The sequence below is a fragment of the Spermophilus citellus genome (assembly GCF_964194105.1).
Source record: "Spermophilus citellus genome assembly, chromosome: 4".
In the NCBI taxonomy this organism is placed as follows: Eukaryota; Metazoa; Chordata; class Mammalia; order Rodentia; family Sciuridae; genus Spermophilus; species Spermophilus citellus.
Genome location: NC_138185.1, coordinates 166699138 through 166726793, shown reverse-complemented (window position 1 = coordinate 166726793; position 27656 = coordinate 166699138). Strand labels below are relative to the sequence as shown.

The 27656-nt window shown below is 38.7% G+C and overlaps 1 protein-coding gene across 1 annotated transcript in view; it reads left to right on the top strand.

Annotated features, from left to right (window-relative positions):
• Positions 1 to 3772: 3772 nt before the first annotated feature.
• Positions 3773 to 27656, top strand: part of ABHD12B (abhydrolase domain containing 12B) — a gene marked incomplete at both ends in the record, with an annotated part of 33421 nt that continues 9537 nt past the window's right edge. The window contains 9 exon segments of the mRNA XM_081289708.1: positions 3773 to 3867; positions 8722 to 8849; positions 9703 to 9805; positions 11475 to 11594; positions 13717 to 13747; positions 17307 to 17352; positions 17461 to 17590; positions 18018 to 18055; positions 19925 to 20004. Coding sequence (XP_081145834.1) covers positions 3773 to 3867; positions 8722 to 8849; positions 9703 to 9805; positions 11475 to 11594; positions 13717 to 13747; positions 17307 to 17352; positions 17461 to 17590; positions 18018 to 18055; positions 19925 to 20004 — 771 coding nt within the window.

The following is a 27656-nucleotide window of genomic DNA, read 5'->3' as shown; positions in this document are numbered from 1 at the left end:
AAAATAAATTGATTTTTCATGTTGTACAAGAATAAAAAGTTACATGCAAAAAAAAAGAGTAAACAGTCTTAATTTGGCCTGATATAGGCAAGGACAATAAAAAAACTTAACACAGAAAAAGAAATGTTCCGAATGAGTCATTCCCTATCTTCTAGGACTATTCTTAAACTTATTTTAAATGTTTCTGTATAATCTCAACATCATCAGATCCTTTTTTTCTTTTCCTATTTGTGCATGGGAAGCTCAGAAAGGGTGAAAAGCAGAACAAGGGGAAAGGCCAGACAGTAGTTCACACGTTACACGGTAGGGCTGTATAATGGTGCAGTCATTTTGGAAAACATTTTAGCAACTCCTCAAAAATTTAACACAAAATTGCCCATATGAACCAGAAATTTCACTACTAGTTATGTGTTCAAAAGAAATGAAAATATATGTCCATACAAAACCTGTACACTTACAGCAGCATTATAATAGGCAAAATGTAGAAACAACTCAAATGTTCATCAGCAGTTGAATGGGTAAGCCAATTGGCCATATTCATACAATGGAACATTATTCAGTCATAAAAGGACTGGAGTGTTATACATGGTTAAACCTTGAAAATATGCTAAGGGGAAAAAAATCAGACAGGAAAACAACAAATTGTGTGATTCCATTTATACAGAACATCCAGAATAGGCAAATCCACAGAGAGAGAAGGTAGATTAGTGGTTGCTCAGGGCAGACAAAAAGGAATCATGGTAACTGCTAATGGGCATGTTTTTTTTTTTTTGTGGTGATGAAAACGTTCTAAAATTAAATACAATGATGGATGCACAGCTCTGAATATAGTAAAACTACTGAGTTTTATACTCAAAAAAGGATAAATTTTTTGGTATGTGAATTGTGTCTCAGCAAAACTGAATTCAAAGGAAAAGAAAATGCAAGGGGGATAGATAGAAATTTTCTATTATTATTCTCCAAGTAACAGAAAATTAGCAATTTGTCATTTTCTGGTTCTTCAGTCCAAATGCTTTGTCACCAGCTGTTTACCTCCACAGCTGTGTGGCAGCTGAGAGACCATCACTCTTATCCTCCATTTCTTTTATTACAGAATAATTTAGGTGGCAAGATTAACCTATTTCCAATTGAGATTTCTTTTTCTACTAGTTCAAATAATAGCTAAACTCTTGATTTCTGATATATTTGTACCAGTGACTTTGTTTAAACATTTACACAGTGTAGCATAGGATATGCTCATATATGTGGTTTATCTGTGTATTTCTTTTCTTTCTTTCCTTTTTTTTTTGTATCATAGATTGAATTTATGGATGTTTTGGATGTTTAACCACTGAGCTACATTACCAATCCTTTTTATTATTATTTTTTTTTTTTATTTTGAGACAGGGTCTCACTAAGTTACTTAGGACATAAGTTGCTGAGGCTGACTTTCAACTTGGGGTCCTCTTGCCTCAGCCTCTCAAGTCACTGGGAATATAGGTGTATGCCACTGCACCTGGTTTATCTGTATGTTTCTTAGGTCACTTTTCTAAATGTCAGTGGTAGAGTGTTCACCTAGCATGTGTGAGGACCTGGGTTCAATCCCTAGCATTTGACCTCCAGCATCACTAAAACAAAGTCATGTTTGTTGATATATAATTCATATTCAGCCATTTCACACTTGAAAAGTTTCCAGTTTCATGAATTTCAGTGAGCATTTATAGTCATGTAACCACTGCAGAGCCTAAGTCAGTTTCCATTACCCTAAAATGTTCTGGCATACTCTATTGTAGTTAACTCCCCTTTTCCATCTTCAATCCCTGATTGGATTTCCTTAGGGCACTTTTCTCCTGTTTGTTTGTTTGTTTTTTGACATTGCGCTACATCCCCGGTCCTTCTTTTTTATCATGAGACAGGCTCCCACCAAGTTGCTGAGAGTCTCCCTAAGTTGCTGAGGTTGGCCTTGAACTTGTGATCCTCTTGTCCCAGCTTTCCCAGCTTCCAGAGTGACTGGGATTACAGGCATGTGGAATCAAACCTAGTTCATGCTTCATTCTAAGGTTAGTCTCTACAGATGGGATCCTGGTGTGTATCCCTAGGGAATTCAATATGGTACCTGATATCTAAAAGACACTCTGTCTATAGGTGCTTAATAAATGAATGAAATTTTTTTTTCTTAGATTCTGCCCAATCATATTGGAGACTGCTCTCTGATTTTCCCTTTCCACCCCAAAGAAATTACCTATGGTGGGAAAGCCTCTTCCTGATTCTTAATTCTCATGATGTTATAAAAAATGGCAGAAAGTGATTTTCAGCTTCCAAGATTTGGTTGATCATTTCAAAGTATCCCTAGAAATTGGGCGTATGTTCACAACTTTGTGGCCTCAATTAGCAGGAAGGCTTCTATTCTCTCAACCTAAACAGATGGAAATAGAATCTGGGGCCATTCTGGTTGCTTTTCTCTTTTCCCTCTGCTAGCCATTTCTGGTCCCTTCATTTTCATAAGGCAAGAAAGGCCTAGAGTCTTATCCAGAGCTTCCCTGAACAAGTTCTGTGAGATTCCAGACCATCTTTAGAACCAACTCCTGGAGTGGAATCAGACATCTGCTTGAACCTTTCTCATCATTCAGGGAGTAGCCCTGTGAAAACTCACTTGCAGCTGCCTCATCAATCAGGCTGAGATTCCATTGGTCCTTCTTGATGGATTCTTGTTCTGTCTTGATGAGAATCAGGGAACAAACATTCCCGGAAGGGTTGTAAGAGGCAGTGAACACAATCTCCTTCTGTCTGGCCAGTTCTATGAAATGGTCTAGTTCTCAAAAAGAACCCTTCTTGAAAATTGTGTCTTTTCCTCCACGTTGTTCAATGATCCCCTAGCAGATGGGTCCCTATGCACCCACCTTCTGGGGGCTAGCAGTCTCCTGCTCTGTCCTCTGCCCAAACAGAGCAGGCACCACAGAAAATCGCACTTCACCTCTGGTGATGCTGCACCAAGGATGCATCTTCATCCAAGACAAAGCCTTGATGCTGGCTGGCATCAAATTGCATCCCTTTTCTTCCCTTTTATCTCCACACTTGTGCCCTGTAGCTTCCCTGGAGCAATTCTGGTAGACTCATAATCCCTGCTCCTAGGAGAAAATTATGCAATGCAAATCTGTACCAGGTGCTAACCATTACAAGGTGTGAACAAAAATGGAGTTCTGTTTTATCATGCTAAATAAACAAAGCAACCAAAAGATTTTGTCTTTGGATACCTGGAATAACTGTAGTTCATAACCCAATGGACAGATCAAACATTGCTCAACCAAAGGATGCCAAAGAAATTCTTGCTACAGTAATGATATGAAGATCTTTTAACTCTGTGCCTATTAAATGTTTGTTTGAGTTCTGCCATAATATTACTTCACGCAGGCCTCTTGCTCCTGCGTGCACACGGAGGTATAATGTGAATCAAATAAAAATGAAATGCTGCATAGCTTCACTTAGGATACTTTTGTTTCTATTGAACATCTATCTGTGTATGTATGGGGGAAGCAGGGAGCACGCTGTGCCAGGCAGAAGCCCACTCGCAGGCCGCCCCTGGCTCCTGCTGCGGGTCCAGCGCCTCCCGCAGCATCACGCTGCAGAGCACCCCGCGCCGCCGTTGGCCTGGCGCCTAGAAGAAGGGCAGGCGTGGGCGCCGCAGGGGTGGGGCGGACCTGAGCGGCGACTCTGGGTGGCAGTTCCCGCGGCGGTGGCGATGGCGGTGGTGGCGGTGGCGGTGGCGACAGTTCGGGACACGGCACAGCACGCGATGGACTCTCAGGACTGCGAGGCGGACGCGGCCCCTGGGCCCCCAGCCTGCGACTACGTGGCCACCTGGTGGAACATGGTCCTGCGGAACCTGAGGTGAGTACGCCCCGCCAGCGACACAGGAGCCCCTATGGCAGGACAGAGGTCGCGCAGGGCGAGCGTGCCGCCGGCCCTGACACAGAAGCCCTACCCTAGCCCCACTTCGCGGACTCCTGGCCAGCACTGCGGCACCAGGGGGCTTCAGTGGCTTTCAGAGTCCTCCAAGTTCCCAGGGCTCCTTGGCATGGTCTTATGCTCAGTCTTGGCCCCCCTACCTGGGCCAGTGAATCTCACAGAATTGACCTCCAGAACTTAAAATTTTAGGAGAGGAGGGGGTTTGAAGTTGAGATTTGAAATAGAAGTCGGGTTCCTATACCAAAATCTCTTTTATCTATTTTTTACTAATATACAAAATGGATTTTGATACTACTAACAGTAGTGGTAATAAGAATATACTGTGTGCAATTATCTTTGCTGGTCTTCTTAGGTCAAGGAACTGTCAGTGTAGATGGAAAAAGGTCAGAAAGTTGCTGCCTGGCTCCCCAAATGTGAATGATCAGGTGTGCATTTAGAGAACACCTCCACAAATGCTAAAGCTATGTAGTACATTGAAATCACAAAGTGGTGTTGCCTGTGCCAAGTTCTCACATTGTTTAAATCTGGAAATGTCTGTATATCAGAGGGATATATCCCTCTGATATATATATATATATATATATATATATATATATATATATATATATATTCTTCCCATGGGTTGAATAATAATTTTCAATTACTGGAATTGATTAGCAACATACCACCAGTCTTGTTCGCATGGAAACCAGGTATTAGCTGGAGACCTGGACACGGAAGACTTGTATATTTCCTGTTGTTTTATTGATGTGGTAAGATATTGGCATTTTTGTTTATATTTCTCCTTTCTATTCATTTTTAATTTGTGTGGATGACAAAAAAATCCCAGAATCGTATCCAGACACAGGAGACTTCACTTTGGAATGTGATGATGACCACTGGGGATCTTTTCTCTTCTCTTCCTTCCCTAGCTTAGTGCAGTTATCATAGAGTGGCTCTCTCTGATGAGGTATGCAGAACCCATACCAGGACACCTTTGGAATATTCTGTCTGTACTTTTCAAATTTCACAATCATAGGACTCTCCGCTTCCTGCCCCACCTTATTTGGTTATTCTAGGAAAGCTGGCATCGGCCACCTCTCCCTTTCCTCTCCCTTTCCGTAGACTTAATGGCTGATTACTTAATGTCCATGATAATGGAGCATTGATTAGGTAGAGATTCAAAGCTGCATTTTCATTCTCTTAGAGAACAATCTACTTTTGTTGATAATGGAGTAGGAGGTTGGGAGTTGGGGACCCCATGATTTATATAACTAATTAATAAAAAATAACTCTCAAGAGATGATCTCTGAAAGGATAAAGTACCAGTGTTTTTTGTTTTTTAATCGAAACAGATTATTGATCTAACATAAAACATGTTAAGGTTGAGGCATAGACCTGTTTCTGGCACCTGGAATCCTTTTAGTTTCTTGGAGCCAAGTAGGTATAAATCAGCAAATGTTCATGGAGGATTTGCTGTGTGCTTGGCCCTGCTTATAGTGCTAGGTCTATTGTCACGTTTTCAGAGGCTTAAGGAGAACATTTAATCATATTATATTTTCGGTGGTAGTCTATTTATTTACTTTTCAAAAATTTCATCTGACATAATTGCTACTTAAGGTGGGTTGGTTCTTTACAGTAAGTCTCCATTGCAAATGATCTTTAAATTGGAAAAAATGGAAAACATTCCCAGGAAAGAAGATGGCATAGGTCAAAGGTTATTTTCTTCCTTATTTGCCTGTGTCACCCAAGTTGTCACATTTCTAGAGTGCTTAGTAATATGCAGATAAACTAGTCATTCTTCTCACAGGTTATCTATTATCTGTGATGCTCTTTCCTATATCATAGGTTCAAGGAACAAATGAAATACACAAATAATAATAATAATAATAATAATAATATCTCAGTGATCTCTTTTCAATTGTAGTTCAAAATAAAGAATAAAAGAATGAAGCCCTCAGGGCTGGGGATGTGGCTCAAGTGGTAGCGTGCTCGCCTGGCATGCGTGTGGCCCAGGTTCGATCCTCAGCACCACATACAAACAAAGATGTTGTGTCCGCTGAAAACTAAAAAATAAATATTAAAAAAAAGAATGAAGCCCTCCCTTTCTCCCCCCAAACTCCAAAAATCATGGCTCATGAAAGAAATACACCTTTCAGCCTTCAATCTGTGGTTCAACAGATATTTATTGAACTTGGCTCTGTGCTACACAGGTGAGATGTAAAAGAAGTACACATATCACATGATTCATGCCTGGCACAGTGAGGGGAAGATGGGCTAATAATGAGAAAACTATCAGAGAACAAGGTAGGGTCAAACTGAGGCCCCATTATAATTAGTGGGAAGGATGGAAAGAAAGGGAAGGTCACTGTGGGAAGATCTGTCTTGGGAGACTTCCACCAAGAAGATACACTTGAATGTGTGTGAAGGCATAGGGGTGGAATTTGGTTTGGATGATGCATCTTGGTACTCAGTGATCCACACATGTTGGCTGCATGAGTCAGCAGGTAGGAAGGATGTACAAAGCATCTTCGTATTTGGAATAGTTGTTTGACCAAATGTGGTTGGATTTGGGCTCCCAAAAGCTGGTTTGCAGACACCTCTGAGTAGGAATGTTATCAGCTCAGATTCCACTAGGTTTCACCAGTAAGAATCATCCATTTAGGTGCCGTGCCTCTGTGGGATGCTTCACGGTTATAGCCACCACTGATCAAAGGGCAAACAAAGAACACCAAGGCACCAAGCTTTTTTTGATGTGGCTGGCTGGTAGCAGAGATTGAGCTGAAACTGCATCCTCTGCTCAAATAAGGTCTATTAGCCACTGGTGACTTTTGATCCCCCACTGATCTAGGGGAAGTCAAATTGACAACCCCCTACTTAAAAGAAGCGCCTTTGCATTATTGATGCTCTGAGGAATCTGGTCACTCTGTTCTTTTCCTGCAGTGCTTCTCAGAGAAGTGCCTTGAGCTATTTGAGAGAAAGGTTGTGTATGAATTATTCCTTTAAAAAAGAAACACATTTCCCTCTACTGCTTCTGCTTCCCAAGCAGACCTTCAAAAGATAACTTAGCGGGAGACTACCCTGCCTACCTTCAAAAGATAACTTAGTGGGAGACTAACAGGCAGGGTAGCAGTGAGTGCAGGGAATCTGGCAAGAGCAAGCAGGAGGCAGCCCAAACTGGGAGCAGGCACAACTCTGCCAACCTGTGTTCCCTTGTGCCCATGTTGCCTTGATCTGTGGCTCAAAATGGTCTCCCTAGGTGTTGATTTCTTATCTCTAAAATCAGAACAATGACCTCTTTTTCCTGCTGTCTTCAGGGGGGTTATTTTACAGTGTTATGAAACAATCATCTTCATTTATTTCTTGCCGATTTTATGAGTAGGTAATTTCCCATGTGCAATGTATTTGAAGAGCCATCTACGATCCTTAGCCCATTTCTTTTCCACTCTTTCAGAACTACCGGGAATCTATCTTCTCCCTTCAGTACTTGAGGGAGAATTAATATTTTAGGGGGTATTTATTTGGTGACTTTGTCATCAGAGGGCTTCTGAGAACACAGAAACAGCAAGGAGGAAAGAAGGTGGGAGAAAGTAGGGACCCCAAGAAAGGGCAAGGGTGCAGACGTGGAGAAGGGGATCCTAAAATAAGAGTCTCTAAGAACAGAACTATGCCAGAGGCTGGCCTTGTTCCTGGGGTTCACTTTGCCTACATGAAGGGCAAGTTGAACTCAGCAGGAGAGTGACAGCTCACTGTAGTTATCACAGGGGTCAGGCAGACTTGGGGATGTGTGACTCATTCCTGGGCCTGCAAGGCTGGGAAGGACTTTTAGCTTTGTAGACTCCTCATTTGTGAAGCAGAGGTAACACTTATCTTCTAAACTGCCTCTGGGGTAGGTAGCATAAAAATCAGGACAGTTGAACAGAGTGCTTTCTATCTTTCCAACCTTACAATATGACCACATTGGGCAGTCTTTATGTTGGTAGATTACAATAGGAAAAGGATTTATTGAATAGACGATGTGGACAAAAACTGGAAGCAGATAATAATATTAACCTCCTGTGTCCTTCATCTGTCAAAAATGGAAGACCTCTTGACCTTCATGAGAGATGTGATTCAAGACAGAGGTGGAATTAGTGACCCCCATGGACAAATCATCACGTTGATGGTTTGTGTCACAGAGGACAGTAGAATGCGCAGTAGATGGTCTCATCCCACTTCTTCCAGGTCCCACCCTCCTGCTCCCCACCCTCTTCTCACAGGTGCCTCTCCTCCAGGAATGTCACTCAGAAGTGGGGGTGTTCTCTCATTGGATTTTTTTTCCTCCTAAGACTCAGTCAGAAGAGAGAAGATCTAATGATGTCACTCACTGCTTTATATAGTAGGAGCAACAGCTAACCTGTGTAGTGCTGCGTTGTGATGTGATTTTGAACACAGAAACTATTAAGCTGGCTGCATCTTGTTTACTAATGACTTTGGGGTCTAGTTTTGGCCTTCTATGGGGCAACACGGAGGACAAATCTGACCCTGGTGCATTCGTCAGCTCTTGCTCTCCTTCCCTGTCATGCCCTGGCCTTTTCAGGGACTAGACAGGGCTCTGTCTTCCTCACTGGGTTTCTCTTCAGGGACCAGCTTAGACAAGTATGTGTAGTTCTGTGAAGGATTTTGCTTAAACGCCGAGTTACCTGGAATGCCCAATGTTAGTCTCTAAAGTTTGATTTGAACTATGGGAGAAAAAAACAAACCAAGTCAAACTTGGACTGATTTTGAAAACCTTGTGTGTTTCCCAATATCTTGCAGATCTCTTCCACACTCCTGTTCAACACTCAGAGGAAAAATTGCTGCTCTGTACAACACCTTTACTAGTAAACCATTAAAAGAACACATTTTCCCTCCTCTGATGGACATGCTGATTTATTTTAATTTTTGTAAGTGTATACTTCCCATGAATTTATCCCAAATAAAGAACTCACTGTCCTTAATGTTATAACATAATGAAAAAGACTTGTAAATTATAAATTTGTGGCTAGATTTAAACAGTCTGAAACCTATTTTCAGTATTGATTTTTGGAGGCTAGCATAAATCCTTTAAGCTGTTGGGAATAGGCAAAGTCGTGTGACTTGTGACTGGCCTTGTGACTGGGGTTTCAGTTCAGGACCTCAGTCTTCAAATTAGCTGTTGACATGGATACCTAACTGCTCATGGAATTCTGTTTTTCTCTTTTCTCTCTTATAAGAATCCCTTGGAGAAGTAGGGGATGGGGGAGGAAAAGAAAAAGGGGGAGGAAAGGAGAAGGAAGAGACCAGATAGAGGAAGGGACTCCTGGGTGCTATTGGTCAGTGTAACAGTCCTAGCTCTTACTGACCAGCTCCCTAGTATACCTCAATCACTTCTGGCCTTAGGCTAATGATTAGGTTTTACTTCAGTGGCAGAATATTCATTGTTTCCTTCTGGGCCCTCTTACCTTATCAGAGGAATGGTTTCCTCTGCTGTTAGGTTGAGCCAAAGATAAGGATTGAACAAACTCTCTGACTCTATTGTGGGCTACCATGCTGGTGTTATTATAAAATCTAGCTTTAGGTTTTATTTCTTTTTTATTTCTGCTGGTTAGCCCTAGTTGATAAAACTCTTTGCAAGTCATTTAGTGGCTTGCAACTTAGAAACCAGTTTGCCTACAAAGACTCATTCCTGTTTGTTTGCTTTTTTTTTTTTTTTTTTGGTTGTCATTAAAAAACATGGAATTTGATTGATTCTGGTAGTCAATAATTTTTATTTTCCAGACAAAGCTCCATTTCTTGTGGATTTAAAGAAACCAGAGTCAAAGATTCCTCACACGGTGAACTTCTACATAAGGGTTGAACCCCGAGTGATGCTGGGAATCTGGTGAGTACATGGATTGGACACTGAGATGCTTGATGGACCAGGTTTTCCTGTTAGAAGGGCAAAGGGGAGCAATGCTGCCTTACCTGTCTGCGTGGGGGTTGGTGCTCCTTGGGAATCGTTCCATAACACCTTCTCCTTACAGTGAAATCCGACCTGATTAATTCTGCTTCTCAGGAATTTTTGCTTCAGAGTGTGAGGTCAGATGTTGCCCTTGGCTTGTGGGCCCGGCACCTCTTCTTACTCCACACCACCCTTGTTTTGTCTTCTGCTCCAGGCACATCAAGCCACAGTTCCCCAGGATATGCTTTGTCCCAGCACGTCATTCTGCCTCATCTTCTTGCATGCCCTCCTTTTGCATAGCTAATTGTCTACTCATCTTTTTTGGGTTTTGCTTTAACTGACAATTTTAAGGAAAACTTTTCCTTAGACCCCATTTTAAGCATGTGCTTTGGTGGCCGCCTGGGCTTGTCTTGTCCATGAAGACGTTTTTTTCTCATAATTAAATAAATGTTTGTGTGATTATTTGGTTAATGCCTGTTTTCCTTATAAAACCACAGCTTGCAGAGAAGACAGACTTTGGTGGTGGGCTCTGACCGATTAGCCTAATTCTTGGTACATAAAGGGCATGCAATAAATATTTGTCAGATGAAGCCAGGAACGTTCTGTTGCCTTTTTCTGTTATGCTAATCTCAGTCTTTTCTTGTTTGGTTCTACTACTTATTCTTGGCTGACAAATTTCCAGTGCTCTGTCTTATATTGCGTCTCCCTGAGTTTAAACCTCTAATCATAGAATGTTTGGGAATCAATATGGGTGCACATGGTTTCTTCCTAACCTGCAGGGAACAGGTCAGCTAACAGTGTTGGAATTTGGAAATCTTTCTGTTTGCTTTTTCCCCCTGGCCCTCGGTTTGTTGAGATGGTTGTCCTCATTAGAACCAACTCACTCAGGAAGTGGTGCCTGTCCCTTAATAATCAAGAGAACGGAAGCTTTGTCATTTCTTGATCTGTTTTGCAAGTGCCCTGTGACATGTCATGTGTCAGCATTTGCATTTTTAGGGTTCTTTCATTGGTTTATTTAGCAAGATGGAGGAACAGGACCACACAGGTATTTATGATCACAAGGTCACATGATTTCATGGATAGAATAGCTTGGCTTCATGTTGAAGTTCTCTTTCCTACATAACTTGATTTTTCCTTTAAAATCTCTCTAACTTTTTCTCTTCAGCAAAACTAATGGCAGATGGCAAGTATCTATTATCTTTTACTTGTCTCTATTTGTTTTTGGTTATTTCAATGGACTGCACCTAAGAACTGGAGTCTTGAAAGCTTAATGGGTACAAGACTCAGGAGAATTGAAACAGTAAATGGTTAAAAGTGTTGCCTTTGTTCATGGGCCAGTGGGTCAGGACAGTAAGATTTTCATCATAAGATGTTTTGTGGTATTATATTTTAAATTTAATTGGTGCATATATTACTCATGTAAAAATTTAAAAATATTCTAGAATAGAATATAAATATATGAATGTATAAATAATATAAATACATAAACACACACACACACACACACACACACACACACACAGGTGCCCCATAATGAAGGCCTCAGATTTTGGCAAGGATAGAGAATTCCTCCCTCTTACATGTTTTTGATAACCTCCTTACTCTTCAGGCACACAGTCCCCAGCTGTCGGGGAGAAGATGCCAAGGGGAAGGACTGTTGCTGGTATGAAGCAGCCCTTCACGATGGGAACCCGATTATTGTTTATCTTCATGGCAGTGCAGAACATAGGTCAGTGCCTCTGCTTGCATTTTTTTTTTAAAGGAGATTAAGAGCATCTCAGTGTTGCTGTGGGAGAGTGAAGCAGGATTCAGTTTTTAAACTGTGCTGGCATGTCTTCACACATTTTTTTTTTCCTTTTTTGAAATCTAAGGGTGTTCTGGCAAAAGACTTCTCTTTAGAAAATTGTTTTATGAGAAGAATAATATGGATCCTTAACTGGGATGGAAAAAAGAATGATTCTTCCAAAATCTGGATGTTGATTTCAGAGAAGGCAGTGGTTCCTTTACTCCTTAAGAGTATCCAAAATGATAGCTTGAACCTGTTGTCAGAATCAAAATGGAGTCTTTTTGTCAAGCTTGAACCACAGAGTCAATAAATAAAGCCAGAAGGTTATGAAGATTTGCATGCATCTATGTCCCATAACCTGATAATAGGAATTATTCACAGGTCACTCTGCCAAAACCATAGCCTGGTACAAAGCCCACTTCAACCTTACACAGAAATACTTGTGCAAGGACATCTGCCCAGCAACTATCTGTTCAATCTCTGACTGGTGCTACCCTTGTTATTAATCCTTGTACCTGAGGCTTATCATTTCCAAATATCTTACGTAATCCTCCTGATTTTGCATTTAAGAACTTCCCCTTGCCTCATTCTTTTTGAATACATTCATAGTTTACTGTGGCATACATAGTTCCACGGCAGTGCTCTGCTATTCCTGGATATTCTCCAAATACTCTTTGGAGAATCTCTCTCTGATTGTTATTTAGGTTGACAAACCCATGGATGACTGGAAAGGGGTCAGGCACGCTTTCTGAGGGAAAGGAAGATCAATTTCCACATCAATGGACTTTTCAGAAAACTACAGTGGAGAGTCCTTTATTTAGCATCAACCCTGTTAATTAAAAGGATGACTCCTAGGAGAAATCATCTGGAATTCTGACCACAGGAATTGGGGGCCATCTGACTAATTCTAGTCTAGAATATTCATGCCTCACCTCACTCTCTAGTCCCTACCTTGCTTTGTAAGGAAGAACGTTTCCAGGAAGACTGGCTGTTCTTTGATGTACTGTCAGAGCTGTCCCTGGACCTGTCTCATTACCTTAGGTGATGGATATGAGCCATGACTGCACCTCTTTGGTCTGGGGAGGGGTGCTGAGGCTTGAAGCCCACCGGTCTCCATTCATCTCTGGAGGGAACTTCCAGCTAAGTGACAAGCCCTGGAATCTGCCTCTTGGCTAGCTTGCCTGTGTCTTTTTTCTCTCTCTTTTTTCTGTCAGGTGATGTCTTTTTCTCATGACTTGCTTTTCCTCAAGGGGCTTTCTTGATGTGTCCATTTCAGAATCACATTTGTTGAGGTTTCCTGCGGAATTCGGCAGTCTTCGACATTGTTCAGTGCAGCGTAAACTTGGGCAGGGTGCTGCAATGTGCTTATTTGAAGGATCACGGGGAACATACTTACCGTGTGTGCCTCTGTGTGAATCTGAAATTGTCCCCAGTTGTCCTAGAGTCATTGGCCACACCTGCCTCTTGGCTTCTGCCCAAGAGTCTCAGCTTGCTGTCAGAAAATAGTTTTAAAGAATCCTCTGTCTTTTGACTCATTGTTGTTAATGTGAGAATAATCAATATGGTCATTTTATGGAAGAAACATCTTTTGTCCTTTCAGGGCACTGAGCCTCACTCCTTCACCTCATCTTGTGTTCAATGACACAGCAGATGGGATACAGGCAAATTATAATTTAGTGCAACTTGACTCCATCATCCCTTGTTCTGAAAAGTCATTTTCTGGAACTTACTTCCCTTTAGCTTCTAAAAGTATTCCTAGAGATAAGTCTAGTTGCATAGAAATGAAAGGAAATGGATTATCAGTACTTCATCAGATGCTCACCTCAGAGAGACTTGGGCGCCCAACACTTGTGTGGAGAAATGTCCAACAACAGGGCCATTGATCACTCTCCCTGAAACATCTAAGCTGGCTCTGCTACCAAGAAGCAGTTCTCTTGCTCCCAGTTGTTTATTTCTCTAATCTAAAAAAGAATGGCATGAAATGCCAACAGCATTTGAGTGATTTTTATTGAACTCATCATCGTAATTCATAATTCTTATTTTTTTTCCTTAACCCCTTCTACAGGGCAGCCCCTCACAGGCTTGAGCTGGTAAAGGTATGTCTGAAGAGGCCTCACAGAAGTTTGTTTGCTCCTTCCTTCCTTCCTTCCTTCCTTCCTTCCTTCCTTCCTTCCTTCCTTCCTTCCTTTATTTCTCCCTTTCTTGGTGGTGCTGGGGATTGAACCCAGGACCTTGCTCATCCTAGGCCAGAGCTCTACTACTAAGCTATATCCCCATGTCCTGAAGAGGCCTCAAAACATCAGTTCTGTAAATCCCCGTTGATTCCCTTCTGGGCTATAGTCATAAGATCTCCTTAGGTCCTTAGCCTGGTTATCTCCTGAGAGGTCCCAGGGTGAGTTGTGATGTCTGGGACCTCATACACTTTCATGCACTTGTTCCCTTCATCTCAAAAAAAAAAAAAAAAAAAAAAAAGATTGAAGACACTTAGATTTTTCTTCCCCCCCCAAAAAAAAAAAAAAGGATAGGGGATAGGTGTATTAAATGGGAAATTTCTTCTCCTTGTATAAGGATCTCTTAAGTGGTGTAGAATAAAAATTCGGAATGTCTTCTTTTAAAAGTCCATGAAACCCTGGCTTTAGTCCTACATAAAATTTTGCAGAGTAGCCTGGTGGCTGCGCTGTGCTGTCCTCACTTCTCACTCCGGTTTGTTGGGACATTCCCTGCATTTCCAAGTGTGAGGAACATGGCTGGCTCTCCACTTAGCCATATCTGCCTCAGAACTGGTCCAGCGAGCTGCCTGTTGATTCTCTGCAGTTAGGTAATCTCTGTTGCAGGTGACTGGGCTGCTATTCCATTATTGACCCTGAGGCTTGGTCTTTCCTCCCACACACTGGCTTCCTCCTCAGTTCTTTCCAGCCTATAAACTGGCCTATAATCTGTCCTGTGATCTAGGCCTATAATCCTGCCAGCCTCAGTATCTCTAGCACTTCTTCACCCGCCCTCCCTGTGCAGTCAGGAAACTCCACTCCTTTCCACACCTCCACCCATATCAGTGCATCTCACAGGTGACCCTTGCCGATGGGTTGTGCTGGGTGAGATTAACAACTGAGCACTGAAGAGTTTCAGTAATTTGTTCAGTCACCCAGTTTTCAGAGGCAGGAGGATATCTATTCATTTGTGGGTTTGCTTTCTATCCCACATTGGCCCTTTGCTATTCGTACTTAGGATATGGCCCTTTGCTATTCGTACTTAGGATATGGTGAAGCAGATGATGGTCAGAATTGAGGGTTTTTTCCCCCTCCCACTCAGAGCTGAATTGCATGACCTCAGTGTTCCCAGAAAGAAGAGTTGTAGATACGAAAAGAAGGCGGCTAGTCCCTGTCATGGTTAGGATGGCTGGGGAAGGCAGTGGCTGGTATGACTTTTCCCCTGGCACCTTTTGTGTACCAAGTGCTGCCTTCACCATTGCCGAATAGGACCAGGCTTCCAGAGCCTTCCCTTTTCTACTTTGGATAGGTGCTTTCTTTCAGAAAACAAATTTTTTTTTTTTTTTTTTTTTGGTACCTGGGATTGAACTCAGGGACACGCAACCCCTGAGCCACATCCTCAGCCCTATTTTGTATTTTATTTGGAGGCAGGGTCTCACTGAGTTGCTTAGCACCTCGCTTTTGCTGAGGATGGCTTTGAACTTGGGATTCTCCTGTCTCATCCTCCCAGGCTGCTAGGATTACAGGCATGTGCCACCTCTCCTGGAAGAAAGCAAGTCTTTATTAAATTCTTCCTTGCTTGCTTGCTTCCTTTCTTGATTCTGTTCCTTCAATCACTTAGTGCAGCTATTCACATTTATTTGTATTTCCCCATCTTTATTTCTCTTTTTATACAAAGAGGAAATATGACACTATGATTGTCTCTATATATCTATATATAAGTTTATGTTGTGCTCTTTTAATACTGTTTTGTAAATATCCTTCCATGCTTTTAGTTATCATAATTAACCAATTTAAAGCTTCCTATTTATTTACAAACTTTGTCTACTTAACTCCTCCATTACTGTTGGATTTTGTTTTTCTTTCTTTTTTTGATAGTATTTCTTTTTTTTATTGGTTGTTCACAACATTACAAAGCTCTTGACATATCATATTTCATACATTAGAATCAAGTGGGTTATGAACTCCCATTTTTACCCCAAATACAGATTGCAGAATCACATCGGTTACACATCCACTGAATTCATTTTAAATAGTATTACTACTGAAAACTTTAAGCATGTAGTTTTTTTTAATTTCTTTTTTTTTAAAATGGGACTGGGGATCAAACCCAAAGCTTTGCACACGTTATTCAGGCACTATATCCCCATCCCTTTTTCCTTCTTTTTTGGCATATTTTCCTAGAGATAAATTCTTAGGAGAAGGACTTGCTACTCTTGTTGTTCTTGAGTTGTATTGTCAAATGGTCCTTTAATACATGTGCCATAAGTTACACATGATTATTCCCATTTCTCTGAATGCTTAGCTGCCACGTGTGTTAGCTTTTCTTGAGGGAATGTAATTTGAATTGATATTTAAAAGTTCCATTTAATTTCTAACTATTAGTTCAACTTGTATTTAAAATGTCCTCAGTGAGGTTTAGCTGCTCACATCTGTGCTGAAGGAGGGGAAGCACAGTACTTGGACATAGGCAGAATCTTGGATCTGCCTCTGAAAACTGGGTGACAGAACAAATTACTGAAACTCTCTAGTGCTCAGTTTTTAAATTAATTAATTAATTAATTAATTTTTATGGTACTGGGGATTGAGCCCATTTAACCACTGAAACACATTCTCAGAGTTTTTCATTTTTTTTTTTTTTTTTTATTTTGAGATGGTCTTGTCAAGTTGCCTAGGGACTTGCTAAGTTGCTGAGGCTGGCTTTGAACTTGTGATCTTCCCACCTCAGCCTCCTGAGCTGCTGGGATTACATGAATGTGCCACCGTGCCCAGCTCTCAGTTACTAAGAATCTGTAAAATGAGAATAATATCTAACTTACTGTCATGAGGGTTAAATAAAAACCGTCTGCACATTAATAATGCATTCTTTTTATGTCTCTGTCATTGTGTTTCACTTCATGCAAAATTATTTTTTTCACATTCTTTCCTTCTTTACCTGTGAGGGGCTTGGTGGTGGTTTCATGTGTTCCCATGATCTCTAATTTTGATTGAATTTAATTCTTTAGCTGATCATATTTAATATAAATATCTTCTTAATGCTTGATTGCCTCTACTACAACTGTGTAGAGTCCTTATTTCTCAAGGGAATTCTTTAAAAAGACAACATGCAATCCATGTAATTCTCCAATAATCCTAAAAGTAATGTTTTTTACTTTTCAGAATAATGTTTTTACACTTAAAAGTTCAGTAACTTGGCCAAAGTCACTCAGCTGGTAGGTGTGACCTTGGTGGTTAGGTGTGACCCTGGCAGTCTGACCTTGCTCTGCGAGGTTGCTTTCCATCTTTCCCACTGAGTCTGAGTTCCTCAGGTTTGAAGACATACACTAGATTTCAAAAGTACAAATTTCCCCCACCTATTAAACCATCACAAATAGGTTCATGGATCTATTAAGGAGCCTTTCCTGTTTACACCTTCAGTTTCAAGTGACGGCAGCTCTTTGTTACCCAGGTGCTGAGTGATGGTGGCTTTCATGTTCTATCTGTTGACTATAGAGGTATGTGTTAAGAACAGTGTTCAAAGATTTCCAAATAAGCAAGAGGCTTTTTTGATGATTGCTTGTTTGGGGGATGGTGATATTGTGCTTGCCTTTGCTTGCTGCCAGGGTTTGGGGACTCAACGGGGAAGCCCACGGAGGAGGGACTGACTGCGGATGCTATTTGTGTCTATGAGTGGACCAAGGCAAGATGTGGTGCCACTCCTGTGTGTCTCTGGGGCCACTCTCTGGGCACAGGGTGAGTGAGAGCTGAAGATGTGTCCTTTGGTGGGGACTTGGGGCTTTAGGGTCACATCAAAGGCAGCCGAGAGCAGTGGAAGGGGCACTGAGCTCTAGGAGATAGGGACTCTTTTCTGGTTTCTCTTCTTCTCCAGAAATGGCTAGAGACCTTGCTATCTCAGTTTGCCTGTTTGTAAAACAAGGGAGGGTCCTGTCAGCTCCATGGATCTAGGACACTGAAGTTCATTCTGGACTTTCCTGGAGAGTTTTAAAGAAAAGGATTTTTAATTTAGGGCTTGTGGAAACTCTTGAAATCCTGTGCAAGTTTGTGTCAGAGAGCTCAGAGCTTTCATCAAATACTCATTCTGGATGTTTTGCATTTTGTGTTACTTAATTGACTATTAAGTCATTGCTTCACATATGTACTAATATGCATTGCTTTACAGAGTTGCAACAAATGCTGCAAAAGTGTTAGAAGAGAAAGGTAATGTAAAATGTTTCCATGGATTAATTTCTTGGCTTCAGGTGGGAAATAGAAAGAATCAAGAGACTGTTGTGTCCACTTTGAACACAGAGATGCCAATGGCATCCTTTTGTGGACAGTTCCTTGCAGGTAACAAACGTTCTTCTCTTTACTTAATATAAAATAATGGTTGCTCTGGGGGCTATGAAATTTAAAATTAATACCAAGGGAAGAATTAAAAATGCCTTAAGATGAATTTTCTTTGTGAAGTGATGTTAATTAAAATTTCAGGAGAGGAAAATAACATTATGAAAGGATAGTCAGGACTTGGTTTCTGCAGTCCTTCTTATATAATAGCTATGTCAATATTTCTTCAAGCAATTTATTTATTTATTTCATATCAGGGATTGAATCTAGAGTGCTTTACCACTGAGCCACATCTCCAGCCCTTTTTGTTTTTTATCTTGAGACAGAATCTTGCTAAGTTGATTAGGGCCTTGCTAAGTTGCTGAGGCTCGCCTCAAACTTGTGGTCTCAGCCTCCCAATTTGCTGGGATGATAGACATGTACCACTACACCTGGTCTCAAAGTGATTTGAGAATAGCTTGTATCAGAATCTACTGAGTGCGTTTGTGAAAAATGTAGGTTTCCTGGATCCTACCTGGTTTCACAATTTAGAGTCTTTATGAATAGGGCCAAGTAATATTTTTTAAGATAAAAAATTGGAATTTGCTTCATATATAAAATATTGGATCAATAAAAATATTAATTACCTGAATGCTATCAAGTTTCAAAGTTCCAAAACTCAATTATCTACTTTAAACCCTTTCTTTTGTTCTTTTTTCTTTTTGCCTTGCTGGAGATTGAACCTAGGGCTTCATGCATTTTAGGCAAGCATGCTACCACTGAGCTATACCTCCAACCCCCTTTTCTTTATTTTCATATGTCTAGTTATTTTTGATTAAGTGCTAGTAATTTTTATGGATAATCATAGAGATGATTTAAGACTTGGGGTGATGTTGTCTTCTTCCAGAAATAATTTACTTTTCTTCTGAAAGGCAGTTGTGCTATGAACAGATTACTTGAATCCAATCAGAGATTGAGCTGATTCGAAGCTCTGCTTAAGCCTTTATGAAAGCTGGTTTATTTCTGGTCCATTATTATTCCTCTCCTAGTGTGTAGTTCTTTGAGGTAACAACCAAAAGCTTGAGAAATGTTCTTGGATCTTCCCCTTTGTCAGATCCTGAACTCTCATTTTCTCCTTTTGGTTGTGGAGAATACTAAAAGTACTGTTTAATTTCTAATTCTGTCAACTATCACCAGTGCTTTCAGCTGATTTGAGGGGAAAGGCAGCTCAAACTCTCTTGGCTTTTCTCAGTGGTATTTGCTCTGAAAATTCTCACTGATCAGTAATCCTCATATGCCTTCAAACATATAAATATGCACATACACATACACATACTGTCTTCCCCATACATTTTCTAATTGTGCAGAGGGGTTATTGCCCAAAACAACCTAATCTGTCTCTGGCACATTTTAAACAATAGACTTCAGAATACTCTGTCTCCCTGTAGTGCTTTGCTTTCTTAAATTGTCCACGTCCTGAAAAATCTTGTATTCTTAGAAGAAGGTAGTGGTTTTAACCATCATCTGCATAAAAACCTCAAGGGTGGAGGAGAAACTTTGTTAAAAATGAACACTCTTGTTCCTTACTCCCAACACTGTGACTCTTGAGTGTGGTGTGGGGTCCAGGAAATTGTTAATAAGCCTTGCAAATGATTTTGAAGCAGGTAGTTCATGTACAAGACTGTGAGGATCCCTTATCTAGGGAAGGTGGTATTTGAATAGGGGAATTATTATTTTTTTCTTTTTTATTTTACTATTTTCAAGGATGCCCAGTTGATGCCATTGTCTTGGAAGCTCCTTTTACCAACATATGGGATGCAAGTATCAACTATCCCTTGTTAAAGGTAAGTCTCTGATCCATATTTACAAGTTATCAAAGCATAGACTATATCTACACATGTATGTTTATCAACTATCTTCCTTTTCTTAATTAGTTTTATATGTCTCTAAGTTAGTCTAACCAGAGACAGTTTATTATTAGCCAGTTACTATTAAAGGGGACACCTGGCTTTTGTATTTGGTAGTTTATTTATTTTCTTCTAACAAATTGAGTGACTTAAGAGTGAAAGCCTTTTTGTCCTTTCATTAACTTTACTTGTTATCTTTTATAATTTTAATATAGACTTGCCTTTTATTATTTATTATTCATTTTTTAAATTGAAAATAAGTTTTCATGCATCATTTTTAGCCCTACAAATGTTGGCCATATAACTTTTATGATTTTATCATAAGAAAGTTTATAGATAATTCAAGGAAACTGCTGAATGCTTTTACACACTATTATAGATAAAGACAACAGTCTTCTTAATAAAGTATTAAGAATTGGGCCACAAATTGTCATTTTAAAATCTGTTGTGTATATTATTATAATTTTATTTTATTCAAATTTTATAATTTTATTCCATGCCTATCGTTGTAGAAATGTTGGAAGGAGGGAGAGAGAGAGAAAGGGGGTGGGGTGGGGGGAGAGCGAGAGAAAGAGAGAGAGAGAGAGAGAGAGAGAGAGAGAGAGAGAGAGAGAGAAGGGAAGGCAGGAGGAGCTGGGGCTTTGGGGGTCCTATATGGCCCCAGTTGTGTTGTTTGAGGCATTGAGTCATCATAGGGTTATTTTAATATAACTGTTTACTTTTGAAATATTTTGTACAGTAGATGATCATAGAATGTTCTGGAATTTGTTAACCATTTTTAGGGAAAGGTAGCTCTCACTACTTCTGGTGCAGCCAGTTCACAGAATCACATAATCTTAAAAATACCCTTAATATTTAAACTTCGACTTAACACAAGAATCTACTCCATAATTGAAAATATTAGATGTTGAGTAATGTAAGATTCAATAAATTATACATTATCAACTGTTTCTAGACAATTGAATGTTTATTTTGATATAACCATTAGTTGGGTATCTATTATTTTACTCTCAGTAATTGCAGATAAGTTCATTAAATTATAAGTTTCTAACAAAATTAATCATTAAAAGATTCAATATTTTCATCTAATTTATTTTTTTAAATTCTAATTTGTTTTATATGACAGCAGGATGCATTACAATTCATATTACACATATAGAGCACAATTTTTCATATCTCTGTACACAAAGTAAGTAACACCATTTGTGTCTTCAAATATATACTTAGGGTAATAATGTCCATCTCATTCCACCGTCTTTTCTACCCCCATCCCCCTTCCTCCTTCCTCCTCTTTGCTCTGTCTAGAGTTCGTCTATTCCTCCCATTCTCCCTTTCCCTATCCCACTATGAATCAGTCTCCTTGTATCAGAGAAAACATTTGGCATTGGTTTTTTGGGATTGGCTAACTTCACTTAGCATTATATTCTCCAATTCCATCCATCTACCTGCAAATGCCATGATTTTATTCTCTTTTAATGCTGAATAGTATTCCATTGTGTATATATATCACATTTTTGCTATCCATTCATCTACTGAAGGGCATCTAGGTTGGTTCCACAGTTTAGCTATTGTGAATTGAGCTGCTATAAACATTGATGTGGCTGTGTCCCTGTAGTATGCTGTTTTTAAGTCTTTGGGGTAAAAACCAAGGAGTGGGATAGCTGAGTCAAATGTTGGTTCCACTCCAAGTTTTCTAAGGATCTCCATACTGCTTTCCAGATTGGTTGCACCAATTTGTAGTCCCACCAGCAATGTATGAGTGTACCTTTTTTCCCACATACTTGCCAACACTTATTGTTGCTTGTATTTTTTTAATATTTATTTTTTAGTTATCAGTGGACACAACATCTTTGTTTGTATGTGGTGCTGAGAATCGAACCCAGGCCGCACGCATGCCAGGCGAGCGCGCTACTACTTGAGCTACATCCCCAGCCCCTTGTTTGTATTCTTAATAGATGCCATTCTGACTGGTGTGAGATGAAATCTTAGAGTAGTTTTGATTTGCATTTCTCTAATTACTAGAGATATTGAACATTGTCTTATATATTTGTTGATTGATTGTATATCATCTTCTGAGAGGAGTCTGTTCAGGTCCTTGGCCCATTTATTTATTGGGTTTTTTTTGTTAGGTTTTTTGAGTTATTTATATATCCTAGAGATTAGTGCTTTATCTGATGTGTGTGGTAAAAATTTGCCCCCAAAATGTAGGCTCTCTGTTCACCTATTGTTACTTGTATTCTTGGTAAATGCCATCCTAACTGGAATCTCAGTGTAGTTTTAATTTGCATTGTGATTTTTAACATTAACCAAAAGATGAACTAGTAACTAGTTGCAAGTTTTTAACTAAAATTTAAATCACTGTCTAGTACTTCCTTAAGATCTCAAAAAGATGAACTAAAACATGGTATAGGATAGGAATAAACAGAAGTACTCAGGAATATTTGTTGTCATTTACTATCTAACTGTGTTTTTCAACCTGAGCTCAAGCAAGAAATGAAGAGCAATGTCCAAAGGAGCTCTAGGGGTCACAAAATTGGGAGGGTATTGAATATATTTCCTGACTTAGAAGTAAATTTCACTCAGTAGCAACAAATTTGAAGAATCTGTGGATCCAAAGAGCAACTGGTTCCTAAGACAAGGCTTGTTTTGAGTCATAAAGTCTGCTTTGAAATGAACCTTGCTACATTCTAGCAGATAAGACTACTGCTGTATAACTAGAGTTTTCATTATCTACTGTTCTTTGTGTCTTTGGTTACAGGACTGAATCAAATTTAAAAATTTTGTTAATTTTGAAATTTAGCAAAATAGGGGAAATACATGATTTAATGAATCATTACAAATTAACACATACATGACTACCACCTAAGTCAAGAAATCAGTATCATTGGCCCTCAGATGTCTTCTCTATGTTATTCCCAGTTCAGTAAGCCCCATTTTATGTGATCCTTAATCTTTAGATGTAATCCTTACATCAACTTTATGGTAGTCATATTCAAGTACTTCTTTATAGTATTATTACTTGTGTGTACATGTATAAGGAATATATTTTGTTTTTGAATATTATGTAAGTAGAATCATATATAATGTATTATATTTGTGGGAGTCATTGATGACATGTAGAGCTATAGTTTGGTCATTCTCATTTCCATATAGTATTCTATTACATGGAAATATCACAATTTATTGTTCTATTCCATTATTTATAGACATTTGGATCACTTTCAGTGTGGGGCAATTAATATTGTAGTTGTGAGTATTCTTGAACCCATGTTCTATAAAATGTCACTGGAATGTACCTTAGTAATATAATTGCTGGGGCATATGATATGCATGCATTCAGTTTAATAGTTACAATGTCAAGCAGTGTTCTGAAACACTTTACCGCCTTATTTTCCCACCACTTAGTTGTGTATGAGAATTCCATTTGAATCACATTTTATCCCCCACTTTTATATCTCATTGTTGTTTTAATTTTCATTTCCCTGATAATTAATGAGGTTGGGTATTTTAAAATGTTTATTAGTCATTTCGACATCATTTCTTATGAAGTATTTGTTCATGTCTTTTGCTGATTTTTCAGTTGAGTTGTATTTCATTGTGGAAGTTCTTTATAGATGCTGGATATGAGTCACTAGAAAATTATTTGTATTTGAAACTGTATTTTAGTATTTTGTTTTGCCTTTTTACTCTCTTCATGGCATATCATGATAAAGAAACTATTTCTAAATTTATTTTTTTCCACATTTTTTATTGGTGCATTATGGTTTTACATAATGGTGGGATTTCTTGTTACATATTTATACATGTACACGATATAGCAACATAAATTGGCCAATGTCATTCTCCAATATTTATCCTTTCCCTCCCTTCTTACTTCCCCCTAGTACCTTTCTTATATTCTACTGACATCCTTAGGATTTTTATGAGATTCCTCCTCATTATTCTTTTCCTTTCTCCTTTCTAGCTTCCATATATGAGAACATACAAATATTGACCTTCTGAGTTTGGCTCTTTGCTTAACATAACCTTCCCAAGTTTTATCCATTTTCCTCCAAATGACATAATTTTATTTTTCTTTATGATTTAATAAAATTCCAATGAGTATATGAACTACATTTTTTTATTGATTGACATCTAGGCTGGTTCCAAAGTTTGGCTCTTGTGTATTGTGCTGCTATAAACATAAGTATACATATATCACCATAGAATGCTGACTTCAATTCTTTAGGATAAATACTGAGGAATGTTATAGCTGGTCATAAGGTGATTCCATTCTTAGTCTTTTGAGGAAACTCCATAGTGATTTCCATAGTGGTTGTACTAATTTACAATCTCACCAACAGTGTAAAGTGCCTTTTTCTCCACATCCTCTCCAACATTTACTATTGTTTGTATTCTTGATGACTGCCATTCTGACTGGTGTGAGATGAAATCTCAGTATAGTTTTGATTTGCATTTCTCTTATTGCTAATAATGTTAAACATATTTTTCATAGATTTGTTGGCTGTTTGTATTTCTTCTTTTTTTTTTTAAAGAGAGTTCTCGATGGACACGGACACAACATCTTTGTTGGTATGTGGTGCTGAGGATCGAACCCAGGCCGCACGCATGCCAGGCGAGCGCGCTACCGCTTGAGCCATATCCCCAGCCCATGTATTTCTTCTTTCGAGAAGTATCTGTTTAGTTCATTTGCCCATTTATTGAATTATTTGATTTTTGGTGTTAATTTTTAAAAAATTCTTTGTGTATTATAGATACTAATTCTCTGTTAGAAGAGTAGCTAGAAAGATTTTTCTCCCATTCTGTAGGTTCTTTGTTCTTTGTTCACATTATGACATTCATAATTGTTTCCTTGCTGTGCAGAAGCTTTTTAATTTGATGCCACCCCATATATTAACTGTAGGCATTATTCCCTGAGATTTTGCCAGGATAGCTTTGTAGTATAATTGTAAGTCAGGCATTGTCATGCCTCCAGCTTTTTTTTTTTTTTTTTTTTTTGGCTTAGAATTGCTTTGATTTGGCTATTTTGGGTCTTTTATTCTTCCAAATGAATTTTAGAACTGTTTTTTTTTTTTGTTCTGTGAAAAATATCATTGGTATTTTGATGGGGATTGAATTGACTCTGTATGTTGTTTTTGGTACTATGACCATTTTAATAATATTAATTCTGTCCATCCATGAACATGGGAGGTCTCTTCATATTGTTGTGACCTGTTCAATTTCTTTCTATTTTTTTTTTTGTAGTGAGGATTGAACTCAGAGATACTCTACCACTGAGCCACATCCCAGCCCTATTTTGTATTTTATTTAGAGACAGGGTCTCACTGAGTTGCTTAGTGCCTCGCCCGTTGCTGAGGCTGGCTTTGAACTCACAATTCTCCTGTTTTAGCCTCCTGAGCCACTGGGATTACAGGCGTGCGCCACCCTGCCCAGCCTGTTCAATTTCTTTCTTCAGTATTCTATAGTTTTCATTGTAGAGGTCTTTCACCTCCTTGGTTAGATTTATTCCTAGGTATTATATTTAATTAATTTATTCTTTAATTTCTTTCTGAGCAGATTCATTGCTGGTATGTAGGAAAGCTACTGACTTTTGTATGCTGATTTTGTAATCTGCTACTTTGCTGAACTTGTTTATTAGCTCTAGCATTCTTTTGGTGGAGCTTTTTGGATCTTCTAAGTATAGGATTATATCACCTGCAAACAGTTGTAGTTTGATTTCCTCCCTTTCCTATTTTTATTGCTTTTATTTCCTTCCCTTGCCTAATTGCTCTTGATAGAATTTATAGTGCTATACTAGATATGAGTGGTGAGGATGGACATCCTTGTCTTGTTCCAGATTTTAAAAGAAATGCTTTCATTTTGTTTCCCATTGACTATGATGTTGACTTTTGGTTTTTGTAAATAACCTTTATATTGAGGTCAGTTTCTTCTATCCCTAGTTTCTTCAGTGTTTTTATCAGGAATCAGTGCCAAATTTAATTAAAGTCTTCTTTGTATCTACTGAGATGCCTAAGAGATTTTTGTCCTTAATTCTATTTTTGAGATAAATCAAATTTATTGATTTCCATATGTTAAACTATCCTTGCGTCTCTGAGATAAAACCAACTTTGTCATAATATAAAATATTCTTAATATGTTGTTAAATAATATTTGCAATTTTTTATTATGAATTTTTGAATTGAAGTTTATCAGGGGTATTGGTCTATGGTTTTCTTTCCTTGATGTGTCCTTAGGTGGTTTTGGTATAAGTGTGATTCTGGCTTCATAGAGTGAATCTGAAAGTGTTCTATTCCTTTCAATTACATGGAATAACCTGAGGAGCACTGGCATTAAAGGTCCACTAGAATTCAGCTGAGAATTAATCTGTTCCATGGATTTTGGGGATTGGCTTATTTCACTGAGCAAAATGTATTTCAACATTATCAGGATCCAGGAAAATAATCTGTTATTTCAGTCTTTTGAAATTTGTTGAAATGTGCATTATGTTACAACAGATAATCAATTTTTATGTTCTATATGCTTAAATAGAATGTGTTCTGCTATTTTCTCTGCAGTGTTCTGTTACTGTAACTTGGATTAGGATTCTTAATCATGCTATTCAGTTCTTTATCTTTACTAATTTTTTGGTATGCTGCTTTTTTTTCAGTTACTCAGGGGAGTATTAAAGTATCTCCCAGTAGTATGTAGTTGTTTGTTTCTATAAGTTTTAGTTTAGGTGTTTTTATTTTTTTGAGATGAGACTATTAGGTGTGTCACCTAGTAATATAGTAATGTAGGTTTTATATCTTCCAGGAAGGATAATCCTTTTTTCATTATAAAATTTCCCTTTTCTTTTGTGACTAATGGTGCTTCTTGACTTAAAGTCAGCATTATCCATTATTAGTATACCTTTGCTTTAATCGGTGTTTGCATAGTTTAGCTTTTTCTATTCCTTGAATCTCAGCTTGAATGTCTATATTTCATGCATATCTTTATAATATTTGTTTTTAATGCATACCTCTTGTAAGCACCATATAGTAGGGTTTTGATTTCTTTTTTAGGTATGATAGTTTTTGTCTACTAATTATAGTATTTAGCATATTTACATACAATAAACAAACCAAAAACCTTAACCCTCAAAAGACAAAGCATGGAAAAATAACAACATTCAAAAAATGCTAAAAATGGGGGGGATGAATAAATATGTATATATGTCCGCAAACCAATCAGCACAGAAAGAAACACACACATACACATGCACACTTAAACCTTACCCAATCCAAACCAAACCAAACCAAAACAAAAAGATTCTTGGACCTGGGGGGGGGGGTTGAGATAGATAGATAGATAGATAGATATTTAAATAAAGTACTGGAGCCATAGAGACTTTCCTAATTGTCACATACCTTGTAAGAGGAGGAAACACCTTCTAACTCCAGATGGATTGGAGGTGAGCAGCCTTTGGAATGAAAAAGGGTGGCCAGATGTGAATGGGCTTGTAGTCAAGCTAGAATCTACATATCAAGAGAAAACTTTCAGTCTTTGGTTTTGGGGGATTCACAGAATTTTTGACTGATCAGAATATTGTTCTCCATCTAAACTAGTTAATT